We start from the raw sequence: 25143 nt of genomic DNA on the forward strand, positions 1-25143 counted from the left end.
TTTTCTGCCGCCCCCTGCTACGCTTCCCTTCCCTTGGAATCCAGTCCGTAACCCTTAATGACCATTGGTTATCTTCCCTCCCCATTACATGTCCTGCCCATGCCCATTTCTTTTTCTTGATTTCAACTAAGATGTCATTAACTCGCGTTTGTTCCCTCACCCAATCTGCTCTTTTCTTATCCCTTAACGCTACACCCATCATTCTTCTTTCCATAGCTCGTTGCGTCGTCCTCAATTTCATGAGAACCCTTTTCGTAAGCCTCCAGGTTTCGGCCCCATACGTGAGTACTGGTAAGACACAGCTGTTATACACTTTTCTCTTGAGCGATAATGGCAACCTGCTGTTCATGATCTGAGAATGCCTGCCAAACGCACCCCAGCCCATTCTTATTCTTCTGATTATTTCCGTCTCATGATCCGGATTCAGATTAATTGTAAACAGGACTGTTCGACCGCTCGCTGTACCAAGCAATGGGATTAGCGTGCGCATGCGCGTATTGGTCACGTTATATTCAAATTTCCCGATATTTTTTGTTTGCCAAGAATGGGTGCACACATTTAAACATCTTCAGTACTATATTTATGCCCATACTGCATGTCTAACTTGGAAGTTCAACATATTTCAAAAGCGTACGTTCGGTACGCTTCCTTTTCACGGCTGGGTCTACAAAAGCATTTTTTCACCTCGTCAATGAAGCGCCATAGCGTAATAGTGGCAAGAGACCGGTGGCAGATTTTGGTGTCACCGGCTGCACCTCGTCGGAAGGTAGAAATAACGGTCGCACAAAAACGTAAGAACAGAAAATTCCGTTCCCATGTTAACGGAGTAAACAGCCTGCACGAACGAGTCCACTCACGTAAATGTCTGTACATATTATAAATACTCCCTGAACCAGCATAGCCGTTCAAAATAATTAAACAATTCAAGAGAAATAGATTCGCAGTAAGGAAACATAAATGTTTCGAATGTAAAATCACAAAGTAATTGCATCCTCAAGAAATCACGAGAGGTACTCACTGCATTTGTGAAGACTGCCAGATAAGCAATTAACTCCTCATCTTTCTCAAATGATTTTTGGTGCACCGAGTCCGAAACAACGTGAAGCTCCACAGTAAAATTGTCTTGGTTCGCTGATCGCTCCTCTTCTATATATTCCATGTAATGATGCGCTACGCATGAAAATAAAGTGAATATTTTTAGTAGTGTTTCTTGTATGTAAGCTACTTGCAACGGGCTCCAAATCATTCCAAGATATGTATGCCGAAAGGGGAAGCGATAGCCAATAATGCTGCCACACAAAGTTATCAGCATTAAAAAACTTTTATTCCCATAGCAGCCATATTGCGTTCGTAAGCACGACCTCCTGGATTCATTTTGATACTCCAACTTCGTATTCTTTTTTGGCTGAAGCGATGGAATACACCGCACATCAAATTTTGAACGGTCTTCTGTATGTTCTTTAGGTTGGCGAAATTTCAACATGTTAGTCTTTCTACTTTACGCTCTACTTCTAATAAAACTCAGTTGTAACAAATTGTAGCACTTTCAATACTAAGAGCTCCTTGCAATGGCGGCTTTTAATGTCTTCTTGTTCTCCAATGAGCGGAAATGACTCAGACTTATCGAGCTCCGAACGTAGCGTACTTTAAAATTTTGGGATGCTTTCTCGATTGAACGAGAAGGCCAAACGAGAAGCCTTTAAAAAAATTGGAATTGTGAGACATGCTGACGCGTTCATAACAACGGTGTTGCTTTTGGCCAGGGTCACAAATCAGAAGCAAATGTCATCTTGTAGTTCACAAGATGAATTTGAGGCAGAACTTGCTTTTGGGCTTAGCATGTAAAATACACGGCTTCGAGCAACATATCCATAGGCTGTCTGATCAAATCGATGAAATTACGAAACGCTTGACTGCCTGGGCCAAGATATGAAGAATGTAAAGCGAAATGTTGAAAACATTGGGACATCTGGGGTTCCTCAGGAACTCAGTCAACTTCGGGATGGCGTTGACGCTCCTGGAGTGGCATAGCAGACGTTTAAACTTAAAGATTAAGGAAGTTGGTGTTCTTGTCTTGTGGTTCATGTGCTGTTGCTCGACAAAGACACTCTAGAAAGTATGAAATTGTTTTGATGTGTCGCCAATAAATGGCTGCTTGAGCGAAAAGCAGTGAAAGGGAACCAAAGTTCTCATTGGCTGCAACACCACTTCACGTGCGCGCCTCGACTGAGCTGAGCACTTGAAAAGGAACTGCTACCACATAGGCGCGTCAGCTGTTGCGTGAGGGGAGAGGGCATCGACGCGACGCCACGTCACCCTCTCACTCGGAAGCCTCTGCTATGAGCGCGTTCCCTGTGCGCGCAAGGTCTCACCTGGGTTCTGACTTCACTTAGGTTATAGCTATACAGAAATCAACGCATAAAAAACACAAGAAATTCTAAAGAAAACATGTTGACCGTAGTGTCTTTCGAGCAAATTACGGCACACGCAGGAGCCGAATGTCTTACGAAATGGGCTACACCAGCGCCTCCTTAATAGCAGGACGGTGCACTCTGCCTTGTGACATCGTGCAACTTGGGCCGAAATTTCGACTGTCATGCCCGGCATGGCAAAAGCGGTGACGTCAAAATTCACCGTGGATTATTCGAGATCGTCGCCATTAGATTTTACGGCAGTCGGACAAGGCAGCACGACGTCGTGGATCGAAGTGCACCGGCCATGCGCTATCAAGGAGGCATTGGCCAAGCATCTCAATGTGCTCGCTTGCCCTTGAGGAGTTCATAACTCGAAGAACTGCTCGTAAGCGCTCACTTCAACAATTATTGTTTCGCATTCACAACTCATAAGTGCTTAAGTGCTCTCGTATCTTTTAGAGTGCATCTCAGCAAAAGCTTTTATAACCGAGCATATGAAAAGTCGAGCCACAAATGGTCTCAGAAATGGCGAAGCAACGGCTGAAACATTCCGTGTACAAGTACGCACGCCATGCAAATGGAAAAATACATGTACGCAAATAAAACAGTGCTTCAGCAGCAGTGGTTGAGAAAGAGTATATGCTTCGTAATCTTGCCTAGTAGTTTTTGTTATCTCTTTGTCATATTGTGCTGTAATTTCTTAACATAACCATGACTCACTTTGGGCTACTCAGAAAACAGGAATTGTACGGCCCCGTTGAGTGAAACCGAAATGCCATTATTAGCTGTGCCCATATCAGTGCCAAGTTTGTTAATAGCACAACAGAACAACTTGAAACCTCTTTGAAGGTTTTGATAAGGTCTGCAACAATCTAATGATAAATGAAACATGATATATGACTGATTCTGATGTCGTTCAGCTATCTCGGAAGAAAACATTCGAGCTCAATAGGACATCAAGTCGCAGGGGATCGAGGTGTGTCACTATTAATGTTTGAACACATATAACATACAAGCCAATTGTTCATGTGCAAAGGCAGATTATGAAGTATTCTGTGTTACTGCTGAGTACGTCCCTGTCATTGGTGCTGCCCCCTCCCCTCGTTGGGGTTGGTGGCCTGTTTTCCTAATAAATATGGCATGATTTACTTCTAGTAGGTGAATTGAAGTTTATATGGCCTCCAGCACTCCACGTAGGTTTGTCTATGAGAGGTCATTTGTTTCAAATGGATGCATTAAAACAAATCACTCTATCAGTAGAAAACAACACAATTTTTCACAGTACAACCTAGTATCATCATCATCAGCCTGGTTACGCCCACTGCACGGCAAAGGCCTCTCCCATACATCTCCAACTACCCTGGTCATTGTGGCCATGTTGTCCCCGCCAACTTCTTAATCTCATGTGCCCACCTAACTTTCTGCCGCCCCCTGCTACGCTTCCCTTCCCTTGGAATCCAGTCCATAGCCCTTAATGACCATCGGTTATCTTCCCTCTTAATTACATATCCTGCCCATGCCCATTTATTTTTCTTGATTTCAACTAAGATGTCATTAGGTCCCGTTTGTTCCCTCACCCAATCTGCTCTTTTCTTATCCCTTAATGTTACACCTATCATTCTTCTTTCCATAGCTCGTTGTGTCATCCTGAACTTAAATAGAACCCATTTCGTAAGCCTTCAGGTTTCTGCCCCTTACGTGAGTACAGGTAACACACAGCTGTCATATACTTTTCTCTGGAGGGATAATGACAACCTGCTGTTCATGATCTGAGAATGCCTGCCAAACGCACCCCAGCTCATTCTGATTCTTCTGATTATTTCCGTCACATGATCCGGATCCGCGGTCACTACCTGCCTTAAGTAGAAGTATTCGCTTACCACTTCCAGTGCCTCGCTACCTATCGTAAACTGCTGCTCTCTTCCTAGAGCGGTAAACATTACTTTAGTTTTCTGCAGATTAATCTTTAGACCCACCCTTCTGCTTTGCTTCTCCAGGTCAGTGAGCATGCATTGCAATTGGTCATCTGAGTTACTAAGCAAGGCAATATCATCAGCGAATCGCAAGTTACTAAGGTATTCTCCATTAACTTTTATCCCCAATTCTTCCCAATCCAGGTCTCTGAATACCTCCTGTAAACACGCTGTGAATAGCATTGGAGAGATCGTATGTCCCTGCCTCACGTCTTTCTTTATTGTGATTTTGTTGCTTTCTTTATGGAGGACTACGGTGGCTGTGGAGCCGCTATAGATATCGTTTAGTATTTTCACATACGGCTCGTCTACACTCTGATTCCGTAATGCCTCCATGACAGCTGAGGTTTCGACAGAATGAAACGCTTTCTCGTAATCAATGAAAGCTATATATAAGGGTTGGTTATAGACCGCACATTTCTTTATCACCTGATTGATAGTGTGAATATGGTCTATTGTTGAGTAGCCTTTACGGAATCCTGCCTGGTCATTTGCTTGACAGTAGTCTAAGGTGTTCCTGATTCTATTTGCGATTACCTTAGCAAATAGTTTGTAGGCAACTGACAGTAAGCTGATCGGTCTATAATTTTTCAAGTCTTTGGCCTCCCCTTTCTTATGGATTAGTATTATGTTAGCGTTCTTCCAAGATTCCGGTACGCCCGAGGTCATGAGGCATTGCGTATACAGGGTGGCCAGTTTCTCTAGAACAATCTGCCCACCATCCTTCAACAAATCTGCTGTTACCTTATCCTCCCCGGCTGCCTTCCCCCTTTGCATATCTCCCAAGGCTTTCTTTACTTCCTCCGCCGTTACCTGTGGGATTTCGAATTTCTCTAGACTATTTTCTCTTCCATTATCGTCGTGGGTGCCACTGGTACTGTATAAATCTCTATAGAATTCCTCAGCCACTTGGACTATCTTATCCATATTAGAAATGATATTGCCGGCTTTGCTCTTAAAGCATACATCTGATTCTTGCCAATTCCTAGTTTCTTCTGCACTGCTTTTAGGCTTCCTCCGTTCTTGAGAGCATGTTCAAATCTATCCATATTACACTTCCTTATGCCAGCTGTCTTACGCTTGTTGGTTCACTTCGAAAGTTCTGCCAGTTCTATTCTAGCTGTAGGGTTAGAGGCTTCCATACATTGGCGTTTCTTGATCAGATCTTTCGTCTCCTGCGATAGTTTACTGGTATCCTGCCTAACAGAGTTACCACCGACTTTGATTGCACACTCCTTAATGACGCCCACAAGATTGTCGTTCATTGCTTCAACACTAAGGTCCTCTTCCTGAGTTAAAGCCGAATACCTGTTCTGTAGGTTGATCTGGAATTCCTCTATTTTCTCTCTTACCGCTAACTCAGTGATCGGCTTCTTGTGTACCAGTTTCTTCCGTTCCCTCCTCAGGTCTAGGCTAATTCGAGTTCTTACCCTCCTATGGTCACTGCAGCGCATCTTGCTGAGCACGTCCACATCTTGTATGATGCCAGGGTTGGCGCAGAGTATGAAGTCTATTTCATTTCTAGCCCCGCCAATCAGGCTCCTCCACGTCCACATTCAACTATCCCACTTGCCGAAGAAGTTATTCATCATCCGCATATTATTGTGTTCCGCAAACTCTACTTATAACTCTCCCCTGCTATTCCTAGTGCCTATGCCATATTCCCCCATTGCCTTGTCTCCAGCCTGCTTCTTGCCTACCTTGGCATTGAAGTCGCCCATCAGTATACTGTATTTTGTTTTCACTCTAGCCATCGCCGATTCCACGTCTTCATAGTAACTTTCGACTTCCTGGTCATCTTGACTGGATGTAGGGGCGTAGACCTGTACAACCTTCATTTTGTACCTCTTATTGGGTTTCACAGCAAGACCTGCCACCCTCTCCTTAATGCTATAGAATTCCTGTATGTTACCAGCTATATTCTTATTAATCAGGAATCCGACTCCTAGTTCTCGTCTTTCCGCTAAGCCCCGGAAGCGCACAGGACGTGCCCGCTTTTTAGCACTGTATACGCTTCTTTTGGTCTTCTAACTTCATTGAGCCCTATTATATCCCATTTACTGCCCCCTAATTCCTCCAATAGCACTGCTAGACTCGCCTCACTAGATAACGTTCTAGCATTAAACGTTGCCAGGTTCATATTCCAATGGCGGCCTGTCCGGAGCCAGGGATTCTTAGCACCGTCTGCTGCGTCGCAGGTCTGACCGCCGCCGTGGTCAGTTACTTCGCAGCTGCTTCGGACTGAGGGCCGGAGTTTGTTGTGTTCATATGGGAGGTTGTGGCCAAGTACTGGACCAGGGTGGCCAATCCTGCTCTGGTGAGGGAGTGCGTTACCGGTTCTGGTCACCTGGATCAGGCCCACTCCAGGCCTGTTTATGCAATTTTATCAACACGCGGATTTTTTTTTAATCCGGTGAAAAATTGCCGGCACCGGGATTTGAACCACGGACCTCTTGCACATTGTGCGCGGACACGCATACAGACGCGCAGTCGGTCGCTGCGAACACGTGCGATCGTCTCATTGAGGCTTCATTCTGTTATGTCCCGTTTTTTTATACAGACAGCCTACTATAAGAGCCTATTTCACATCGTTTACTTTCAGCATTTGCCAAAGTAAAAGTTTGCGAAAGTGCGGAAGTTTTCACGCAAGAAACCGATTAGGGAGCCCCCTTCGCGGCGACCACGCGTAGTGGCGTTCGCTGTACGTATTCGGTAAAAAGATGGCGTCTGTAAACGATTATGTGCTTTCATTTTTCCCAAGATTATTAAATCGACAGTCAAAAACCTCCCTCGTTTTGAGAGTACCTACACAAATGTCCAGGAGGGCTGCAGCGTGTTTTTATTGAGCGCCGTAAGCGAAACCTATGAGCAGCGCGCCGCGCGATCCCTCATACCACGCAAGGGAGGCGCTTCCGACAGATGGCGACTCCGCAAGTCCTCGCCCCCAATAATGTTACCAGCATTACTTTTCAGAAATGCAATATATTTAACAGCTTTCTTTTATTTAGCTAAAGAATTCTTAGTGGCCACCAAGTTCTCCTGAATTTAAGTCCAACTGCATTTTATGCGGTGGATAATGACGAATGAATAATGTGGAAACCTCCACTGATAATAAATACCTAGTTTAAGCTCTTGAACGAAACGTGTGCTTATTTACTTTTCAGGCTCAATTCATCCGCATTAAATGCTTTTGTAAGTTACGCGAGTGCTTATCAGTGCATTGGCGCGCATTATAACAAAAGGACAAATAGTGAACCATAACCAATTACTTCAAATTTAAATCTGCAATACTTACCGTTCCGACTTATTCGGTCTCTTTTCTTACGCTGGTTGAGCTCATACGAGCGTTGGTAAACTTGTGAGAGTGTCGGCTCTGCAAAAATATATGTACATATTTGCTTCGCTGCAGAGTAAGTTACACATTATTGAGTCCTACTGAGGCAGTTTAACGGCCGTGGTTAAACAGAGGAAAACTAATGGCATAACAACTAGTAATGTTGTTGCCAGCTGCTGTTATCATGTGCGGGGGATAGACATTAAAGCGTATGGACTTTCCCGTACGCAGAGAGAACATCAGGCATATTTGTTAAGCAACAGGTGCCATATACGTATACCAGTACGAAAATGGACGCACATAAGACGGGGAACTGGGCTAGTCGACGAGAATTTTGTACAATGCGAAAAGGCAGTCGGTTGTTTCGACGTCACTGCCTTTATGGAGTTATCTCTCATGTAGCATCGCTATGTTTTAGATTCCCCAACTATTTTTCGCAATAGTGATGGTTACAACTCAAACCAGTGAGGAAAATATTTTGAATAAGGTGTGTGCCAGGAGATCTCGAAGCCGCCTTTGCACTTTTAACAGGGAGCCCTTTAAGCTTTCGTTTTGCCGTGGAGTGTTGCCAGAAAATTCAGCCCAGCTGTGCGCCGCCTCGCGTTGCCTAGCAACCAGCTGCGAGAGTACCGAGTCACGTAACCTCCTCGCACCCCACGCGCGTAGTGCGGAGTTGTGATGTCACAGGCTAGTAAAATCTCGAGCCGGCGTGGCGGCACACCTCATGCGTCCTTTACTGCCTGCGTACGTGCTGCTGCCATGGGAGGACCGAAGAAAGTCCGGACGCCCGAAGGAGCAGCGGCTTACCAAGAAGAGCGCCGTACTGCCAAGCGAGAAGTTATGCGTCCCGCCGAGCTGATCCAGAACACCGCGCTGAAGCTGCGGCTAAAGGGCGACGTCGAGTCGTGTATCTCGCGTTTCAGTTTAGGGAACGCGAGAGTTGTCGCCCAAACAGTCGACGTCGTCGAAAAGCGATCCCGGCCTGCAACTCCTCCAAAACTTCCAGCGTCAAGCCCGCCGAGACACGGAGGGTGCGAACGGTCGATTTCAGCGCGAATTTTTGGGCATAGAGTTTGGGCACAGCTGTCGCGTGTGTGACCTACACGGATTCTCGGCGCATGGCTCAGCAGGACTATGATCGACGAAGGAGAGCCTGTCGGGCACATCGCGTCATGGCCGGCGCTGACAAACGCCATCGCTGAGCCGAGGATGCCGAGTTAGAGACCAGAGACAATGAACTCTGCCGACTGAATGCTCGACGCCGCCGGGAATCGCTTTCGGGCCTGCGTGTCACCGAGAACATACAACCTGAGACCCGCAAATCCATGGGAGGTGCGAGCGGCCATTTCCAGCACGAATTTGTCGGCATAGTGTTCGGGCACAGCTGCCGCCTCTGTGACCGGTTCTGGTTTGACGTGAATCTCTCTACGGTGAGATCGGTGCGGAACATTAAACAGAAGAGCTCTGCCTTGCAAGTGCTTATAGCGAAGCCTTCCCCGATGCCACCGACCACGACGACAACCACGACGACGACCACGACGGCGGCCACGACGACGGTCGGGCGTCAAGGACGAGGACCGGATGACGATGATGACGGCTGGTAGTGAAGGACTGTGCATAATGAATTGTGATGCACCTACTGCGGCTTGTATGCGTGCGACTTGCGGGGGCTTACCGGCCTGGCCGTGTATGAGCTCGCAAAAACTTGACGGAACTTAGCAAATCTTGGCGACACTTAGCGTGAGCACAGTCAAGCCATGCACAACGTCGTAAACATTAGCAAAACCTTGCAACACTTAGTAGGAATCTACCCGAGCCATGTATAACCTTGGAAAACTTAGCAAAAGCCGGAAATAGCTCCGCTGTGACCCAGCCTTGCACCACTAGTGCTAACATCCCGCATTTTCTTTTGACGTGTGCAAACAGTATGCCAGAAACAAGCCCTCCGGTATAATACATACTATAAGGAGGAAGACATTATTGACCCTTCTTGTGGGGCAGTTTGATCTAGAGCAAGGAGATGGCGTTTGCGGCTGCGCGCTGCACGTTGCCTCAGCGAAAACGCACACATGTTAAACCATTACCACTCCTGCCCAGCTACTGGGCGACCAGCTGTCGGAATTGCAACTTGGTGCTCGCTAACGCACCGTGCACCATCCATACTGCAAAATGAGGAGGGGTAGGGGAAAGACATGTGCAGTAGTTGGCCACAAAAATAGTGACTGGCATATTAAAAAAAGAATTATTGTCTGCGGTTAAGTTGACGGACCGCTGCTACAACTGCTCGTGTTGCCGGTGCATCGAGATGTAAGGCATCCCTCTGCGATAAAAAATATTTACCCCTCCGGCAGCACCGTATCGCAAACATTCAAAGAAAGGGCAAGGTCGATCCAAATAGGTCGCCGAGCTTCGGGTGAAAAGCGGTTCATTACAAATTGTCACCGACATCAGCAAGTGTGGTTATGGGAGCAGCGATTGAAGCGCGACTATTCTTAGAGGGAACAAACATTGGGAAAGAAATAAAGCGTTTTTTTATTCAAGCGAGACACAGTTAGATTCATTCAACGAAAATGAGATTGCTGGTCAATATTATATTCGTGACTAGTTAAGAAAATACGTAATTTTATGTAATTTTGTCATTATTAATAAATAAATTTCTTTTTAACGCCCATCGTTACAGGGCGCGTTGACGCCGCTATCACCCGCTATGCAATGCCGCTCTTGAAATATGCATAAAGGCGCGCTCGTAAAGTTCACCTGCTGAAATACGCCCCCCCCCCCCCCCTCACACGTTGTGCTTTTTTGCTTGTTGAAGTTTGTCTGAATTTAGTGACACGGGTAGCTTCATCGCTTCTTAACCTGTCCAGTCAACAGTAGCGAGTTACGACCGCCAGATAATTGTGAAGTTGTTTTCGTGTGACTGCGCTGGCGTACGGGCTTGGCAACCGAAGATAGGATCAGCACTCTACACCTACAGCTTTCGTCGGCCTCCAAATAAAGTATGTTCTGTGCAGGAGCGCGATTTCGACAACCGTACGGCTGATCCTTTCCTGCATCGCTTTCCGCGCTGAAAGGTCGAAGGAAGGAAGGAAGGAAAAACTTTATCGCTGTATTTACAGCTTTCAGCGCCTAACAGAGGTCCTCAAGTTTTATTGAAGTCTCCGTCGTCTTGAGTGGTCGGCGCCCTTATTCCAGAGCACCGCTGAGCCTGGCCACTTTGAGAGCGTGTTGCACCAATCCTTTTTGAACTGTGAGCACGCCGCTGGTGAGCAGGCCCTCCCACTGTTCCACGCTGGGTCTTTTTTTCTTTGTGGAAAGAGAAGTTATTTATGCACTCCCATGTGATGTGATATAGTGTTGGGATGGCCCCACGCCATGGGCATGTGTCCCTGTATGGACTGGGAAGTATTTTATGTAGGATGTGTAGATTGGAGAATGTTCCTGTCTGCAGCCTGCGCCAGCCGACTGCTTCATGTTGCGTTAAAGATGGTTGGGGTGGTTGGTATATTATCCTTTTGCCTCTGTGATGGTTTAGTATTTCCGCGTACGTTGGTTCCAGCGTCATAGTAGTATCCGGGTCCATTGACTTTCCCACTCGATATGTAAGCTCGCGAGCTAGACTTTCGGCCCTCTGGTTACCCTCTATTCCGGTGTGACCCGGCACCCAGAAAATCGTATACAGTATCTTTTCGTTCGGAAGCCCTGCCTTGAGGAGGATTCGCAGCGCCCCTTTGTTGAGTCTAACTGCCGTGTAGCTTCTGCGTGCTTCTTTGGAGTCTGTGAGTATTATCAAGGATCTGTTTGTACGATAACCCTCCGCCGCTTTTAGAGCCACAGCTGCTTCTTCCCTCTCTGTTACCATGCAGCTCCTTAGGGTTGCGCTGCTTATCAGCTCTCCCATATGATCCACGGTCACTGCCGCAACTCTATGTTATTTGGTGTTGTAGGGCTGCATTCGTGTATACCACATTGTTTTTAGTGGCCAGGTGCGTTTTTTTTACGTATTCTGCTCACGCCTGTCTTCTGGCCGAATGCAGATTCGGGTCCATGTTCCTCGTTAGGGGGCTAGCTTTCAGTGTCTGGCGAAAAGAGTCTGGTATGTTAGCCATCATATCCGTCGTTGTTTCTATGTTTTATGGCCTAATCTTTTAAGTAGCACTCTGCCGGTGGTTGACTGCTGGAGCCTGCACAGCTGCGCACCGAGTTGTGCCTCCTTGAGCTCTTCAAATGTGTTGTGAATACATACCTTGAGTAGCTGGTCCTTCGACGTGTTTCTGGGCAGATGCAACGCCGTCTTGTATGGTTTCCTGATGAGAATCTCGGCTTGTTCTCTCTCTTGTTGCGTCATTTTGTGGTACGGGAGTGAGTACGTGACCCTGCTGACCACCAGGCTCCTGACCAGCTTGATCGTGTCCCCCTCCTTCATGCCGCTCCGTCTTTGCGATACTCTTGGGATCATCCTGCTGACTTACTCCGTCGATTGCTTGAGCAGGCCTAGCGTGGGTCCGCACCGTTTGCTGCTCTGGATCCACATGCCGAGGATGCGTATTATGTCCTTCTCTGGTATGACTTGACCTTCCAGATACACTTCTATCTTTCCTTGGTTGTGTTCCTTCCAATCCTCAGAATTTCTGATTTCTTGGTTGAGCACGCGAGGCCTCTATCCTTGACGAATTGTTCGACGCCTGTTGCCGCCTTCTGAAGCTTTTCTTATTGGCCCAATGATCCCTGCTAAAGTGCATTTCTTGGCGGTGCTGCTCAGCATACTCGTCGATCCCACGTCGTTACACTGGTGGAGGTGCTGGGTATTCTTCATGCTTGGCACACCTTCGCGGAGCCGACGATCGAGCCCGGAATCACCATCGCGCATCGAAACACCGTTCCACCGGTTCAGTCGTCGCTTGCTAGGCTTAGCGCCCGAGTCCAGTCCCCTCCAAGAAACTTCGAGAAATCGCTTACCTCCCACAAATAATATGGCCACCGCAGCTCTATCGCACGTAACAATACAGAATCCTATGGTCCCGGAGAGCATTCATGGTGATGCCTTTGAAGACGTCCAAGATTGGCTAGGCTAGTTCGTGCGCGTTGCCCACTACAAACTTAAGACCAGCTCGGCGGACAAACTCTCGAGTGTCTATTTCTATTTGAAGCACAATGCTCGTACGTGGTACGTAAACCGGGAGAGGAGCTTTGTCACGTGGGACGACTTCCGCGCACAGCTGCTGGATACATTTTCAAGCATCGACAGGAGAGACAACGCGCAGCTGCTTCTTGAAATCCGCGTTCAAAAACCCAATGAGAGTGTTATTATGTCGTATATATCGTATGACTATATGTATCGTATATATAACGTATATATCGTAATATCGTATGACTAACATAGAGAACAACATTAATAAAGGCAAAATGAGACATCCACCCAAACGTAGCTAAGTGCTACGAAGGAAACCCCAACGGGTTCCTCGAAAGAAAGGCTTCGAAGTTGAAGAAAAATTCGTGCTGGTCCGGGACTCGAACACGGGACCCCCACCTTTCCGCGGCAGCCGCTCTACCATCCGAGCTAACCAGGCGGCTAGCAGATGGCAGGCGAAGTCGAATTTATCAACAATTCAGAAGCAAAGGCAAGGGTTTGGCGTAATAGTTCTGCAGAAACCAGCAAGGCGGAGAGGAGTAAACATTGCTTACCCATATTCATATAGGTACCATCTATCTCTTCTACTTTGTAGATCTTATGCAGTATTTTATCTTGTAACGACCGTTCGTCTTGTGGTAGAGGCTTTATTCTCAGTTCGTGGTTGATAATACCTTCCTGGTAGAAATAGGAGTAAATATAACTGATTCACAGTCAAAAATAGAGAAAGCAATATTTTATTTATTTCAAGTTTCAAAGAACGAAAGAACTGGACGGTTATGCTGAAGATCTTGAGAAACTTCAAAAACCTTAGTCATACATCTATAACCTCTCTCAATTCGAAAGCAGGCAAATATTTTTGTACCTTCTAGCGTGAAGTCACAAAACACAATGTAAGGTTGGTTGCAAGTGATGTTTCCGCACTGGAGCTTTCCTGGCTTTCTACGCACTGTTACATCACAAGTGAAACTTTGCCATAACCATCTTGATTTACAATTTACAATGAGGGCGTCGTTCGAGAAGGACAACACAAACATGCCTAGCATTTAAGCGGAAGCGTACATGCCCCGCCTGTGAAATCGGCGAGATTATGTATGCCGCAGCATGGGAAGCGAACACCGGAGGAAGGCGCCTGGAGATGAAGAGAAGCAGATGCCGGGGAAGGTACACAGGAGCGTGGTAAGCGCGCAGTAAAGTAACACCACCTAGAGGAATGTCTGGGTGGCGTTGAGCGGCGCGGGGAAGGAGGAAGCTGATGAAGCGTCGCGGAGGAGGAGGGTAAGTGGAGGCGCGCTGGGTTTACCTTCTGCGGTAGTTGCTGCGGCTTCTGTGTGTGCTAGTACCGGGCTCCTCTCGTGAACGCGAGGCCGAGCGCCAAGCGAGGACGAAGCATCTACGCAAGTGGCGGCAGGTCTTGCGCCAGTCGACCGACCCCGAAGTCACCGCCAAGCGGCGGGCACGAGCTCGACATCTCCAGCAAACGATGTGTGCTTGGCTTGCCCAGAAGTTGACTAAAGCTTCATGTTGGGCTTGTTCGTATACCATGATGGAGGCAAAAGGCGTAGCGCATCAGAAACGGGACAAAAGAAGAAGACACACGACACACACATCTGGCGCTACACGTCACACACGTTTGAGTCCAGACGACTCCAGAAGAGAAAAAAGGCGAAGCAGGAGAAACAATATTGTGCATAGTTCACTGCCAAATTGCTTGAAATAATAAAGACGGTGCATTTCCTTACAGTGCCTAACGATATTTCCTACTGGCACTTTAGACTTTACAAATATAGAAAACCACACAATCAAAGCATTTTTATAACATTCCACACGCCGTGAAGAAAAAGGGAGCAGCACCCATACGCTCGCACGTAATCCGCATTCATGAGCTGAAGCGTTACTGCAACTTCTTTAAGTCACTGTCTGCCTTTCTGCTTTCACGTTATTCCCAGGAATGCGAAGAATTCACGTCGCAATGGGATGCCCTTGACACACGGGCTAAGTTCCTTGAACGTTATCCGTTTACTTCGCACAGAAGGACTGCTTAGGAAAAGGAGTTTCACCGGCAACACACTTTACGCTGCCATTTACTTTATTGGTTGTCAGCAAGCACAGAAGCAAGACAAGAAGCGCTGTTTGTTAAAACTGACACTTACAAAATGCTAGAAATTTGTGCACCTCGTAAATTCGAAAAAAGGAAATCACAACGCATAAAAACAGGCAGCATCAGGCTTGCAATTCCTGCCAGCATGACATTTCCTGCATCCATTATTATCTGCGTTATTAACAGTCTGCTGAAATGATCTCCCCAGAAACTGCTAAGGTTCCATGTTGCTTTCTCTGGCTACTGGACGCGAGACTTCTTGTGGTTTCCCACTGCCGGGGCCATATTGGATAGGTTAATACTATAGGACAGATAGCGAGGAGGCTATGCCGACGAAACTGGATGGCCGAAACAACACGCCGGTGAAGCTGCCTGAGACAAAAAGTGCGATGCCACGGTGGTGACGTCTGCAGCAGGATCATTTGCATGCGTTTGATAGTATGGCGGTATAAAAGCTTACTGCGAGACAAATTTTCGGTCTGGTAACTGTATGAAACATACTTATGAGCAATAACACTATCACCCAGGATACAGAGTGTTTTGGCAACGTTTCTGTTGTTGATGGGCTGCGAATGAGGTTTGCGTCCGTTTTATTCGCCGTCTGAATTTCAGCTTTCACGTTCTTCTCAGGAATGCGAGAGGATTTTCGTCACAATGTTTTACCCTTGACACACGGGTGAAGTAAGGTCATTTGAAGTCACTTGAATATTTCTCCCTCTCCGTAAGGGACTCTTACTAGGGAGGAGGCAGTTCTGTGTTGTGTGTCACCTTGTGTGAAAGCCTCTCGGCTAAAGACGCCCCTTTGTTCAAGGGGCTTTGTAGTGCCCGTGTACCAGGAGTATTGGATCCACCACCCGGTCCATAGACCAGCAAATATTCAGCAAAGGCCGGTGTGACACAACTAGTGTCCTGTGTGAAACGAGATGGTTGCGACGTGCGCGGAGGCACAATTTCATTACGAAAGGGATTTTAGAGACACGTGATGTGCACACGCATCATCGGCGCGAATTTCGGCTCCACGGGGTGAGGCTTGTCATGACACCATGAGCTGCTCGCGCAGCCTCCTTTCCCCGGGCATACCACCGGGCGAATGCGCAGCTGGCGCGATGCAGGTTTCTGGTCACGTGATTGTTACGGGTGCAAGGACCGCATGCGAAGTCTATACAGAAAGGGGTTAGTCTAAAGGAATTGTGCTTCGATGCGCGCTCATCCGGATTTGGCAAGCCCTGTGATATTTCGGGGATGCGAAACAGTGACATGGTGAAGTGAGTGCGGCACATTTTACGCAATCTACGCGTGATTCCGGCTGCCAACCGGCCAATACTCTTCGCATACCTTGAGTATTGTGACCGGGAGTGATCGCGGTCATCGAGTGGACTATGTTCTCGTGTGTTGGGACGCGTGAGATGGTGTATACGTAGCGAATGTTGGCTGAAACTTGCATTGCATGCGGAGCTACGAGCCTTACCCCGTGCTGTATTGATGTGCCCTTCGGGCGAAATGGTGACTTATACGTTCGTACTAATATACTACTGTATAGACTGACATATTAGCTTTTTAACATGACTGAACATTGTAAGCGCGTGAAGTGCGAGTTGATACTCTCAGCCCTCAGTAAACACAAAGAAAAAGGGACATTACCTATTACCACATGAAGCCCGCAGATAATGAAACAAAGCATAGCATTAGCGAAACTATTTTTAATTTTATTTAAAATGTAGAAATCATAACCTAAGGGAAAATGGAAGACGACGAAAAAGAAAGTCCCACTGGCAGTGGGAGCCAAACCCACCACCTACGTTGCGATGTTACTGAGATTCTCTCTAGTGGCGTCTGGAGAGCCGTATCGAATATTGCGCGCCTATAAGAGAGGACGAGGCCATGCACTAGAGGTTTTAGGTATATGTTACCAAATATGTTATCCATGTTTTTATTCGTTATGTTAACAGCATATTACCCATAAAGCCCAGCGAATAAATAGGAATGGTTGCATAAGGAAGGACTTACGACTTGCACCACGCCTTCCCTCTGGCGTAAGACGAGAGAGGATTGATGATGCACGTCCTGGTACAGAACCTCTTGAATAGCTGAGGTGTCAACCTGCGTATACACGTCATTTTTAGAGTTCGTAGGCATTTGAAGAATGTGTGGTTATTTATTTGATGCTGCTGCATCTTTCAATGCGAAAGATAGTACTTCTGCTTTGTTGCTCCACATTAAACTTCTTTTCTTTTTACTTACGTTGCACTGCATGAGTGGTTATGACCTGCTGCTTCACTAAAATCGTAATTACTGCACAGTTTAGGTTGACCTTTCTTTAAGACACTAAATATGCCGTTTTATAGTAAATTTAGAAATAGATTTAGGTCTCGATATTCGTGGGCACAAAATGTGTGTCATTAACGCAGGGACTGAACGGAATCTGCATGTATTTTCGTAATTCAAAGTGCTTTTCACAAAACTTACAAGTGAACACCGATTTCGTGCATAATCCAGTTCATTTCAAAGGAACGATTGGAAAACGAAACTAAATTACGATATTAGCACAAATTTTTGTGCAGGGAAGGTAAATTACTAAAACCTTTTTTTGCTGCAAACTCATTCACCGGTGTGCGCCGGTACACGTTTTATATTCTTTTTATAAATCTTTAAAAGACTTTATGCTTTGCTATTGGCTATTGGTGTCTACACATATTGCAAAAACGCGCAGAAGATCATGAAATAAGGAGGGCCGAGTACAAAGCGCCACTTTACGCTCGAAAACAATTCATGGTGCGGAATAGAGTACTGTAGATCTTCCCCATCTACCTGTGGTACAGCACTCTGTCCTTTCGTCCTTCTTCTTCCTCCTTTCTTTTAAAGCGCAGCTGTATATGGCTAGTTTCCTGCGTATCGTGTAGGTAAACCAAAAACCTGGGCCGATACCGAATATTGTGCAATACTGGGTCGACCCGAAGTGGATGTGAAGCAGGCTTCAAGCACTCCGCCAACTTGTAAAAATAAGTTTAATAACTTGGGCCCAAATACAAGCTGTATCAGATATTAAGCTGATAAGAACACAAACTACACTTCGAATGGCGTTGGTCATGTCTACGTTCGCACCACCCTCCCTTTGTCGGCGTTCCAAGCACTTGCGTATCTCCTTTCCGTCTGCACTTATGTGGTGGCGGTCTCGTCGAAACGTCACGCACATCCAGTTTCCTCTGGCTCCTCCGGGCGGCTTTCCCGTCGTTCAAGCGAATGCATATAAAGATCATGGTAAATAAGTCCGTACCTATGTTCAGAATTTTGTGCCACCTCTGCGTTGTATGCTAAACAGCTTCGCTGGTCATTCATCTTCACAGAGTGTAATGGCTCATAATTCTTTTCTGTTGTGCTACTTTCTATCGTGTTCGAAATACTTGCTTCTGCCTTTCATCCAACGCATTTCGAAACGATGAGCAGTATCTGCACATACGCTCTACTCAATAACTAAAAAGTTTGAACCAGAAGTTCGGACAAGACGTTCGATTAACGCACTGATCGTCGATAGGTTTCAGCAGACGACACTGTATTGTAGGGTTCCGCAATCTCGCGTACAGTGAGATCTCCGATGTAAGCAACAACATCGTTTACAACAGCAGCACATGCTGTTGTACAAGATCTAGCCACTTGAGCAATCTAAGGTCTTCTTGCTCGCTAGAAAGAGGCAGCTGTTTATTCCGTAAGAACAGAAGTAGTGACATATAAACTCTGGTTTTTGTTGCCAGTCAGCATACCTCAGTCGGTATGCAGAGAACCGCTGGGTTACAATTAAAGTTTTCAAAAGTGATATATTATCGCAGACATCAAATGAAAAAGAAATTAGCATTTACTCCTATCAGACTATACCTGACGTAATAGTTCTACGGAAGCCCGCAAGGTGCAGATAAGTAATTAATTAAGGGAAAACGACAAATCCACCCAATCGTAGTAATTGGTACAAAGGAAACCAATACGGGTTCCTCGAAAAACTATGCTCATAGACTTAAGAGACACTGAGTATTTATTGTCTTATGATGGCGGCGGGGGGGGGGGGGGGTGTAATACTTCCTAAGCCGGGAAAGTAGTTTGTTTGGTCATCTTGTTGGAGCCTCTGCTGACCTTCTGCTGTAAACCATGCGTATAATCTCGCGGAAGGATCGAATGCGTTGACATTAAGAACTTCATGTTATCTTAATATCGTTTGATCATTTGCGCGGTACCGTAACCGCGACCATTTCTCGAAGGTCCAGAGCTTTATTAAGACGTACTGGGGTACTAGTTGGTTAACAATGATCGAATATAACAGCGCACTTCAAAACAAGGACGTAACACAGAATGAACCAACAGCGCTCGTGCTTGTTCACTCTGTGTTACGTCCTTGTCTTGAAGTGCGCTGCCATATTCGATCAAGAAGTTCATACCATGTTGCTACTGTTTTATCAATTGCGCTTTATCTTTACCACAACCGCTTCTCGGAAATCGGCATGCGCGGTAAAGCCGGCTAATGCACAGCCGGCATCTGGCAGCAGCATTAGTGATTACAGTATAACGTTACTAGTATTGAATAATCTGAAGGCGAGCAATGATAACATTACTAAATGTATCGTTAGGTTAGTTTAATGTCCCCACAATGCGGTGTTTGACAGGTATACGAACTTAGCCAGTCTTCTTAACAATATCGACTGTCAAAAACTCATATGCTAATAACCAACTTGACTGGAATTGAGAGGTGCAAGAACTTTCTCAGAACTATACGGATAAGGGGAAACTCCTGTTTGTTACCAGCCAAGTCGTTCCCTTTGCAGCCTTGTTTGAAACAAGATGACGAGAACACCCGTCATAAACAGTAGCATTTTTCCCAGTGAGTGATTAAGTGAGTGAGTGAGTGAGTGAGTGAGTGAGTGAGTGAGTGAGTGAGTGAGTGAGTGAGTGAGTGAGTGAGTGAGTGAGCGAGCGAGTGAGCGAGTGAGCGAGTGGGTGAGTGAGCGAGTGAGTTGATGAGTGAATGAGTGAGTGAATGAGTCAGTGAGTGAGCGAGCGAGCGAGTGAGTGAGTGAATAAACTTAATTACAGAGACCAAGCTGCTAAGGCTTGAAGGTGGGAAGCCGCCCTATTACAAAAAATTAAATTAAATTATGGGGTTTTACGTGCCAAAACCACTTTCTGATTATGAGGCACGCCGTAGTGGAGGACTCCGGAAATTTGGCTACCTGGGGTTCTTTAACGTGCACCTAAATCTAAGTACACGGGTGTTTTCGCATTTCGCCCCCATCGAAATGCGGCCGCCGTGGCCGGGATTCGATCCCGCGACCTCGTGCTCAGCAGCCCAACACCATAGCCACTGAGCAACCACGGCGGGTGCCCTATTACAAGTAGCCGTTGCCCTGCGATGATAGCCTAGACCTGCTCACCAGCCGTGGCTGGTCCTTAGGTCTTGGAGCACTGGTCTTCCGTTCATGCTTCGATAGGTGTTGTGCGCGGGACTTTTTTGTTTGCACGTATTCACAGACCCTGTGGTAAAGGGTGCTTGATATATTGCAGAACTGGAAGTCTCTTGTATATGTAATGTTATAAAAATTTGATGTTTTAAATTGAAGTGTACCGAGGCGCAAAGCAAAACACTTTCAATTTATTGCCGAAATAATTCGTGTGTTTTTAATCGGAACCTAATTTTGTAAAATGTTCTGTAGCCGATCTCACGTTCATGAGCAAGTTATACACGCCCCTTCCAGAAGTCCAATTCATGAACTTGTAATTCCATGAACTCGCCTTCTTGAAGCAGCATGTATAACTTGCTCTTGCATTCGATAAAAAGAATGGGCTGAATGGACACAGTTATCTTTAAAATTTGTCACTTGAGAACGCATATTGGTACTTGTTATTTGTAGCCGGCGATGTCGCTTGCCTCGTCACTTTGAAGACAATTTGAGGCGGGCCCCATTTTTGGGATATGCGTTACAGCTATTTATGTTTCGACCCGTATTGGGAAGAATTGGGGATAAAAGTTAATGGAGAATACCTTAGTAACATGAGATTCGCTGATTATATCGCATTGCTTAGTAACTCACGGGACCAATTTCTATGCATGCTCACTGACCTGGAGAGGCAAAGCAGAAGAGTGGGTCTAAAAATTAATCTGCAGAAAACTAAAGTAATGTTTAACAGTCTCGGAAGAGAACAGCAATTTACAATAGGTAGCGAGGCACTGGAAGTGGCAAGGGAATAAATCTACTTAGGGCAGGTAGTGACGGCGGATCCGGATCATGAGACGGAAATAATCAGAAGAATAAGAATGGGCTGGGGTGCATTTGGCAGGCAATAGCAGATCATGAACAGCAGGTTGCCATTATCTCTCAAGAGAAAAGTGTATAATAGCTTTGTATTACCAGTACTCACCAACGGAGCAGAACCCTGCAGGCTTAAGAAAAGGGTTCTACTGAAATTGAGGAGGACGCAACGAGCTATGGAAAGAAGAATGATGGGTGTAACGTTAAGGGATAAGAAAAGAGCAGGTTGGGTGAGGGAACAAATGCGAGCTAATGACATCTTAGTTGAAATCAGGAAAAAGAAATGGGCATGGGCAGGACATCTAATGAGGAGGGAAGATAACCGATGGTCATTAAGGGTTACGGACTGGATTCCAAGGGAAGGCAAGCGTAGCAGGGGGCGGCAGAAAGTTAGGTGGGCGGATGAGATTAAAAAGTTTGCAGGGACGACATGGCCACAATAAGTACATGACCGGGGTTGTTGTAGAAGTATGGGAGTGGCCTTTGCCCTGCAGTGGGCGTAACCAGGCTGATAATAATGATGATGATTTATGGTTGAGCTAAATTTTCCATATGCCGTTTAACAAAAGCTTTAGGAAAGGTAGATGGAACTCTGGGTATTTTCGCAATTCTTGAAACTCATTCTATTTTTTTTTTTGCGAACATGCCTTAATCTTGTCTTTTTCTATCCAACCAATAAAAAAAACTCGTCAAGAGAATACGTTTAAAAGTAATTATTCAAATATGCTAAATATTAAAGTTTCGATTGCGATATATCTACGTTTCGTGTACGCATCATCAAGAAATCTACATAAGACACTAGAATATCGCTATCTACCAAAAGCAAACTTTCTCTTCTGAAAAAATAAAAGATAACTTGAAGTGCAACCAGACATTTCTTGTCGATCATTTGCTTTCAGAAAAGAGGACCTCTCATTACTTCGAAAATAAAAGTCGTTTTTCTTCGCCTTTATTCGGCTATGTACAATATCAATACATGCTTCGAGAAAACTGCAGGGTCTGTACATACTTTAAACAATGTATGGCAAAATAAGTACCAGTAACCTAAGATAAAGAGCTAAAATATTATTCTTAAGCATGATACGTCTTTTTTTACAAGGCTAGGCTAGAAGAGAAGATAGACCGGAAAAATAGCCTCTGAGACGTTGCCTGTCGCCTGAGAGACCGCCTTTGTTTTAACAACTTTCTTCGCAGCCTTCAAATATATTTAAAATTCTACCTATGCTTAATATCAATGGATTCGGATGCCCATAAGTGCAAGCGCTATGTGGATCGACTGGAGCATGGATTGGTCACAAGTATGTGTAAATTTCAAAGGTCTATGTTTATACCTACTATACCTGTACGACCGAAATTATACAGAGTGAAATTCGTCTCTCACAAGCTCATTACAGCATTTCGCTGAACGCTTTATTGAAAAAAATTAAGCTTCGCTAAATATACTTCTTGGGTATTTTTTTTCAGCCACTTTTTTTGTTTTTGTAGAAGTGTATGGCGTTGTTATTTTTGTGCTGATAACGATCGCGCAAACGCACTTTCCACCACTTCACAACTCTACATTGCACGGTATGCTGAAACCGGTACAAAACAAATTTGTGTCTTTGGAAAGTATGCAATTACGTAGGAGCGTAGGCGTTTTTAAAAAGCGGCGCAACGGCAACGAAATTTATCTTTTTTGGCACTAACATGCAAAAGTTTGACGAATATCACAGCGGGGGGGGGGGGGGGGGGGGGGGCGGAGGTAGGGCGCTTACGTAATAAATAACGGTGATTCAACGGCATAGCTGGGAAAGCTTGATGCCAGCTTAGGCTATTTAATTTAAAGCCTCACCACTCTTGTTTGCTTACCGTGTCCGTCCGATGTCCGGCGGGACTGCTCGTAACAAGCAGTAGTTCATCAGCCAGCACCGAGGAGCTCTTTTCAAGGTTCAGAGTTAGATTGTTGGTCAGACGCAGAATCAAATTTCCGTATCTTGTTCTCTCTTGCAGAATGGTTGGGTACACATATAAATCTTGTTCTGCTGAAAAATAAAAGGAAGCAATGAACAACACGCACCGCCAAATAAACGTGCATTAGGACCAAACTGTTTAATCCTCTTATACTGCAATAGCCGTTACACGGGCGCTTCTGGCCGATTTGCGCTGCCGTCGTCAGCGTCGACGCCGAAACGAGGTTGCGTATAAAGCCCAAGTGCAATAAGATCGCAGCCGTGTGTCGCAAGCTGTATGTGCGAAGGGAAGTGTGTGACGATGAGCCGAGAACTTCTCGCGCACGCATTTGTACAGCGCTTGGCCAATCTGCCGGCACCGCAATACCGGTAAAAGATAAGGTTTAAGATAAGAGACAGGCGAAGTGGGGGTGGCCCAAAAACGTTTTTTACCAATTGCGGAGGGTTGATTGAAGAATTGGAATAGAAACGTTTGGAATAGCTTTAATTTATAGCGCCCCACTTCAATGACATAAGCTTCCGGCCACAGGAATAGTGCTACACGCATCTGGCATTTGATTGAACGAAACGCGTGGGCGCCATCACTCGAGAAAGGAGAACGAAGAAGAACTGGGCTCGCGCGGTGAATCTAACCGGTCAGCCCTGCAACCGCTGTTATAAATCTAACCTGCAAATAGTTGCTCGTCTTACTGACTCGTCCTTCGCGTAACATTGTGGTGGAGGTGGAACGTCCCCCGTCCTCACCACGGAGCTCCGAAGCGGCCGCGCCGTCGTCTTTTCAGCCATGGCTTCCGATGGATTCACCCGTCGCCACCTACACCTGCGGCGCCTACCTCAACGTACGTTACAGCTCCTAGTCTCCGTGATTCTGGGACATTCTCCGCCCAATGTGACGTTGACGTCGAAGACTGGCTCAGCATGTACGAGCGTGTTAGCCAAAACCACCGCTGGAAACCTACCGTCATGGTTGCCAATGTGATATTTTACCTGGACGGGACACCGCGTGTCTGGCTTCACACCCATGAGGTCGAGCTCTCCAGCTGGCACACCTCCAAAGAGAGGCTTCGCGACCTATTTCGCAACCCGTCAGGTCGCCGAAAGGCTGTGCGAAAAGAGCTTGCCACCCGTGTCCAGTCGTCGACAGAATCGTATGTCTCCTACATACAGGAAGTGCTCGCGCTTTGCCGGAAAGTCGACGAGCACATGACCGAGGTTGACAAGGTAGGCCTTATCCTAAAAGACACCGCAGGCGACGCCTTCAATTTGCTGGTCTATAACGACGTTTCTACCATCGACGCCATCGTCAAAGAATGCCGCCGCTTCGAGGTAGCCAAAAGCCGCCGCCATGCCCCAGTGTTCTCCCGGTTCCCAAACAACCCTGCGACGTCCTCTTGCACCGCTCTTACCGCCACACGACCATTTCAAGAGAACGTCACACGTATCGTTCGCCGTGAGATTGAAGCGGCGAGTACGTCCCCCCTTCATCCACAACCTCTTGACGGTACCTTCGACCCAGCGCCCCACCCCCCACTATTTCCATTATTAAAGCGGTTCTGCGACAAGAAATTGCTAACCATGGCATCCCTCCCGCCTGCTCTGTCTCCCGACCTGATTCGGCACCAATTCCCCGTGTCCACCACCTATCATGACCATTATTTCGCTCCCAGACCACGCAATCCTGTTGAATGGCGAACCCCAGACGACAAACCGATCTGCGTCCGCTGCCACCGCGCTGGTCATGTAGCCCGCCACTGCCGCACCACCTGGATGCCACAGTACTGGAGCTCTTTCCCTGCTCCTCGCCCATACGCCGTCGTTCGCCGTTATTCACCTCGCCGTCTGTACCCTGCTTCTGATGCCCCTGACAGCCACTGCTCCGTGCGATTGCCGTCGCCTCAACGCCGTCGCTCCCCATCACCCCAACGTCGCCGCTTTTCCTCGCCAAACCGAC

At 46.5% G+C, this 25143-nt stretch overlaps 1 protein-coding gene and 1 pseudogene across 1 annotated transcript in view; both read right to left on the reverse strand.

The window, feature by feature from the left end:
* Window positions 1-25143, reverse strand: part of LOC129381944 (venom metalloproteinase antarease-like TtrivMP_A) — a 66681-nt gene that overhangs the window by 32693 nt on the left and 8845 nt on the right. The window contains exons 2-6 of the mRNA XM_055065223.1: window positions 23092-23264; window positions 16961-17053; window positions 13407-13530; window positions 7683-7760; window positions 1019-1170 (exon numbers count right to left, since the gene is read on the reverse strand). Of these exons, the coding sequence (XP_054921198.1) occupies window positions 1019-1170; window positions 7683-7760; window positions 13407-13530; window positions 16961-17053; window positions 23092-23264 (620 nt within the window). The remainder of the gene's footprint in view (window positions 1-1018; window positions 1171-7682; window positions 7761-13406; window positions 13531-16960; window positions 17054-23091; window positions 23265-25143) is intronic.
* On the reverse strand, window positions 17862-18035 carry LOC126519331 (U2 spliceosomal RNA; annotated as a pseudogene).

This window comes from Dermacentor andersoni, chromosome 10, assembly GCF_023375885.2.
Source record: "Dermacentor andersoni chromosome 10, qqDerAnde1_hic_scaffold, whole genome shotgun sequence".
Lineage (NCBI taxonomy): Eukaryota > Metazoa > Arthropoda > Arachnida > Ixodida > Ixodidae > Dermacentor > Dermacentor andersoni.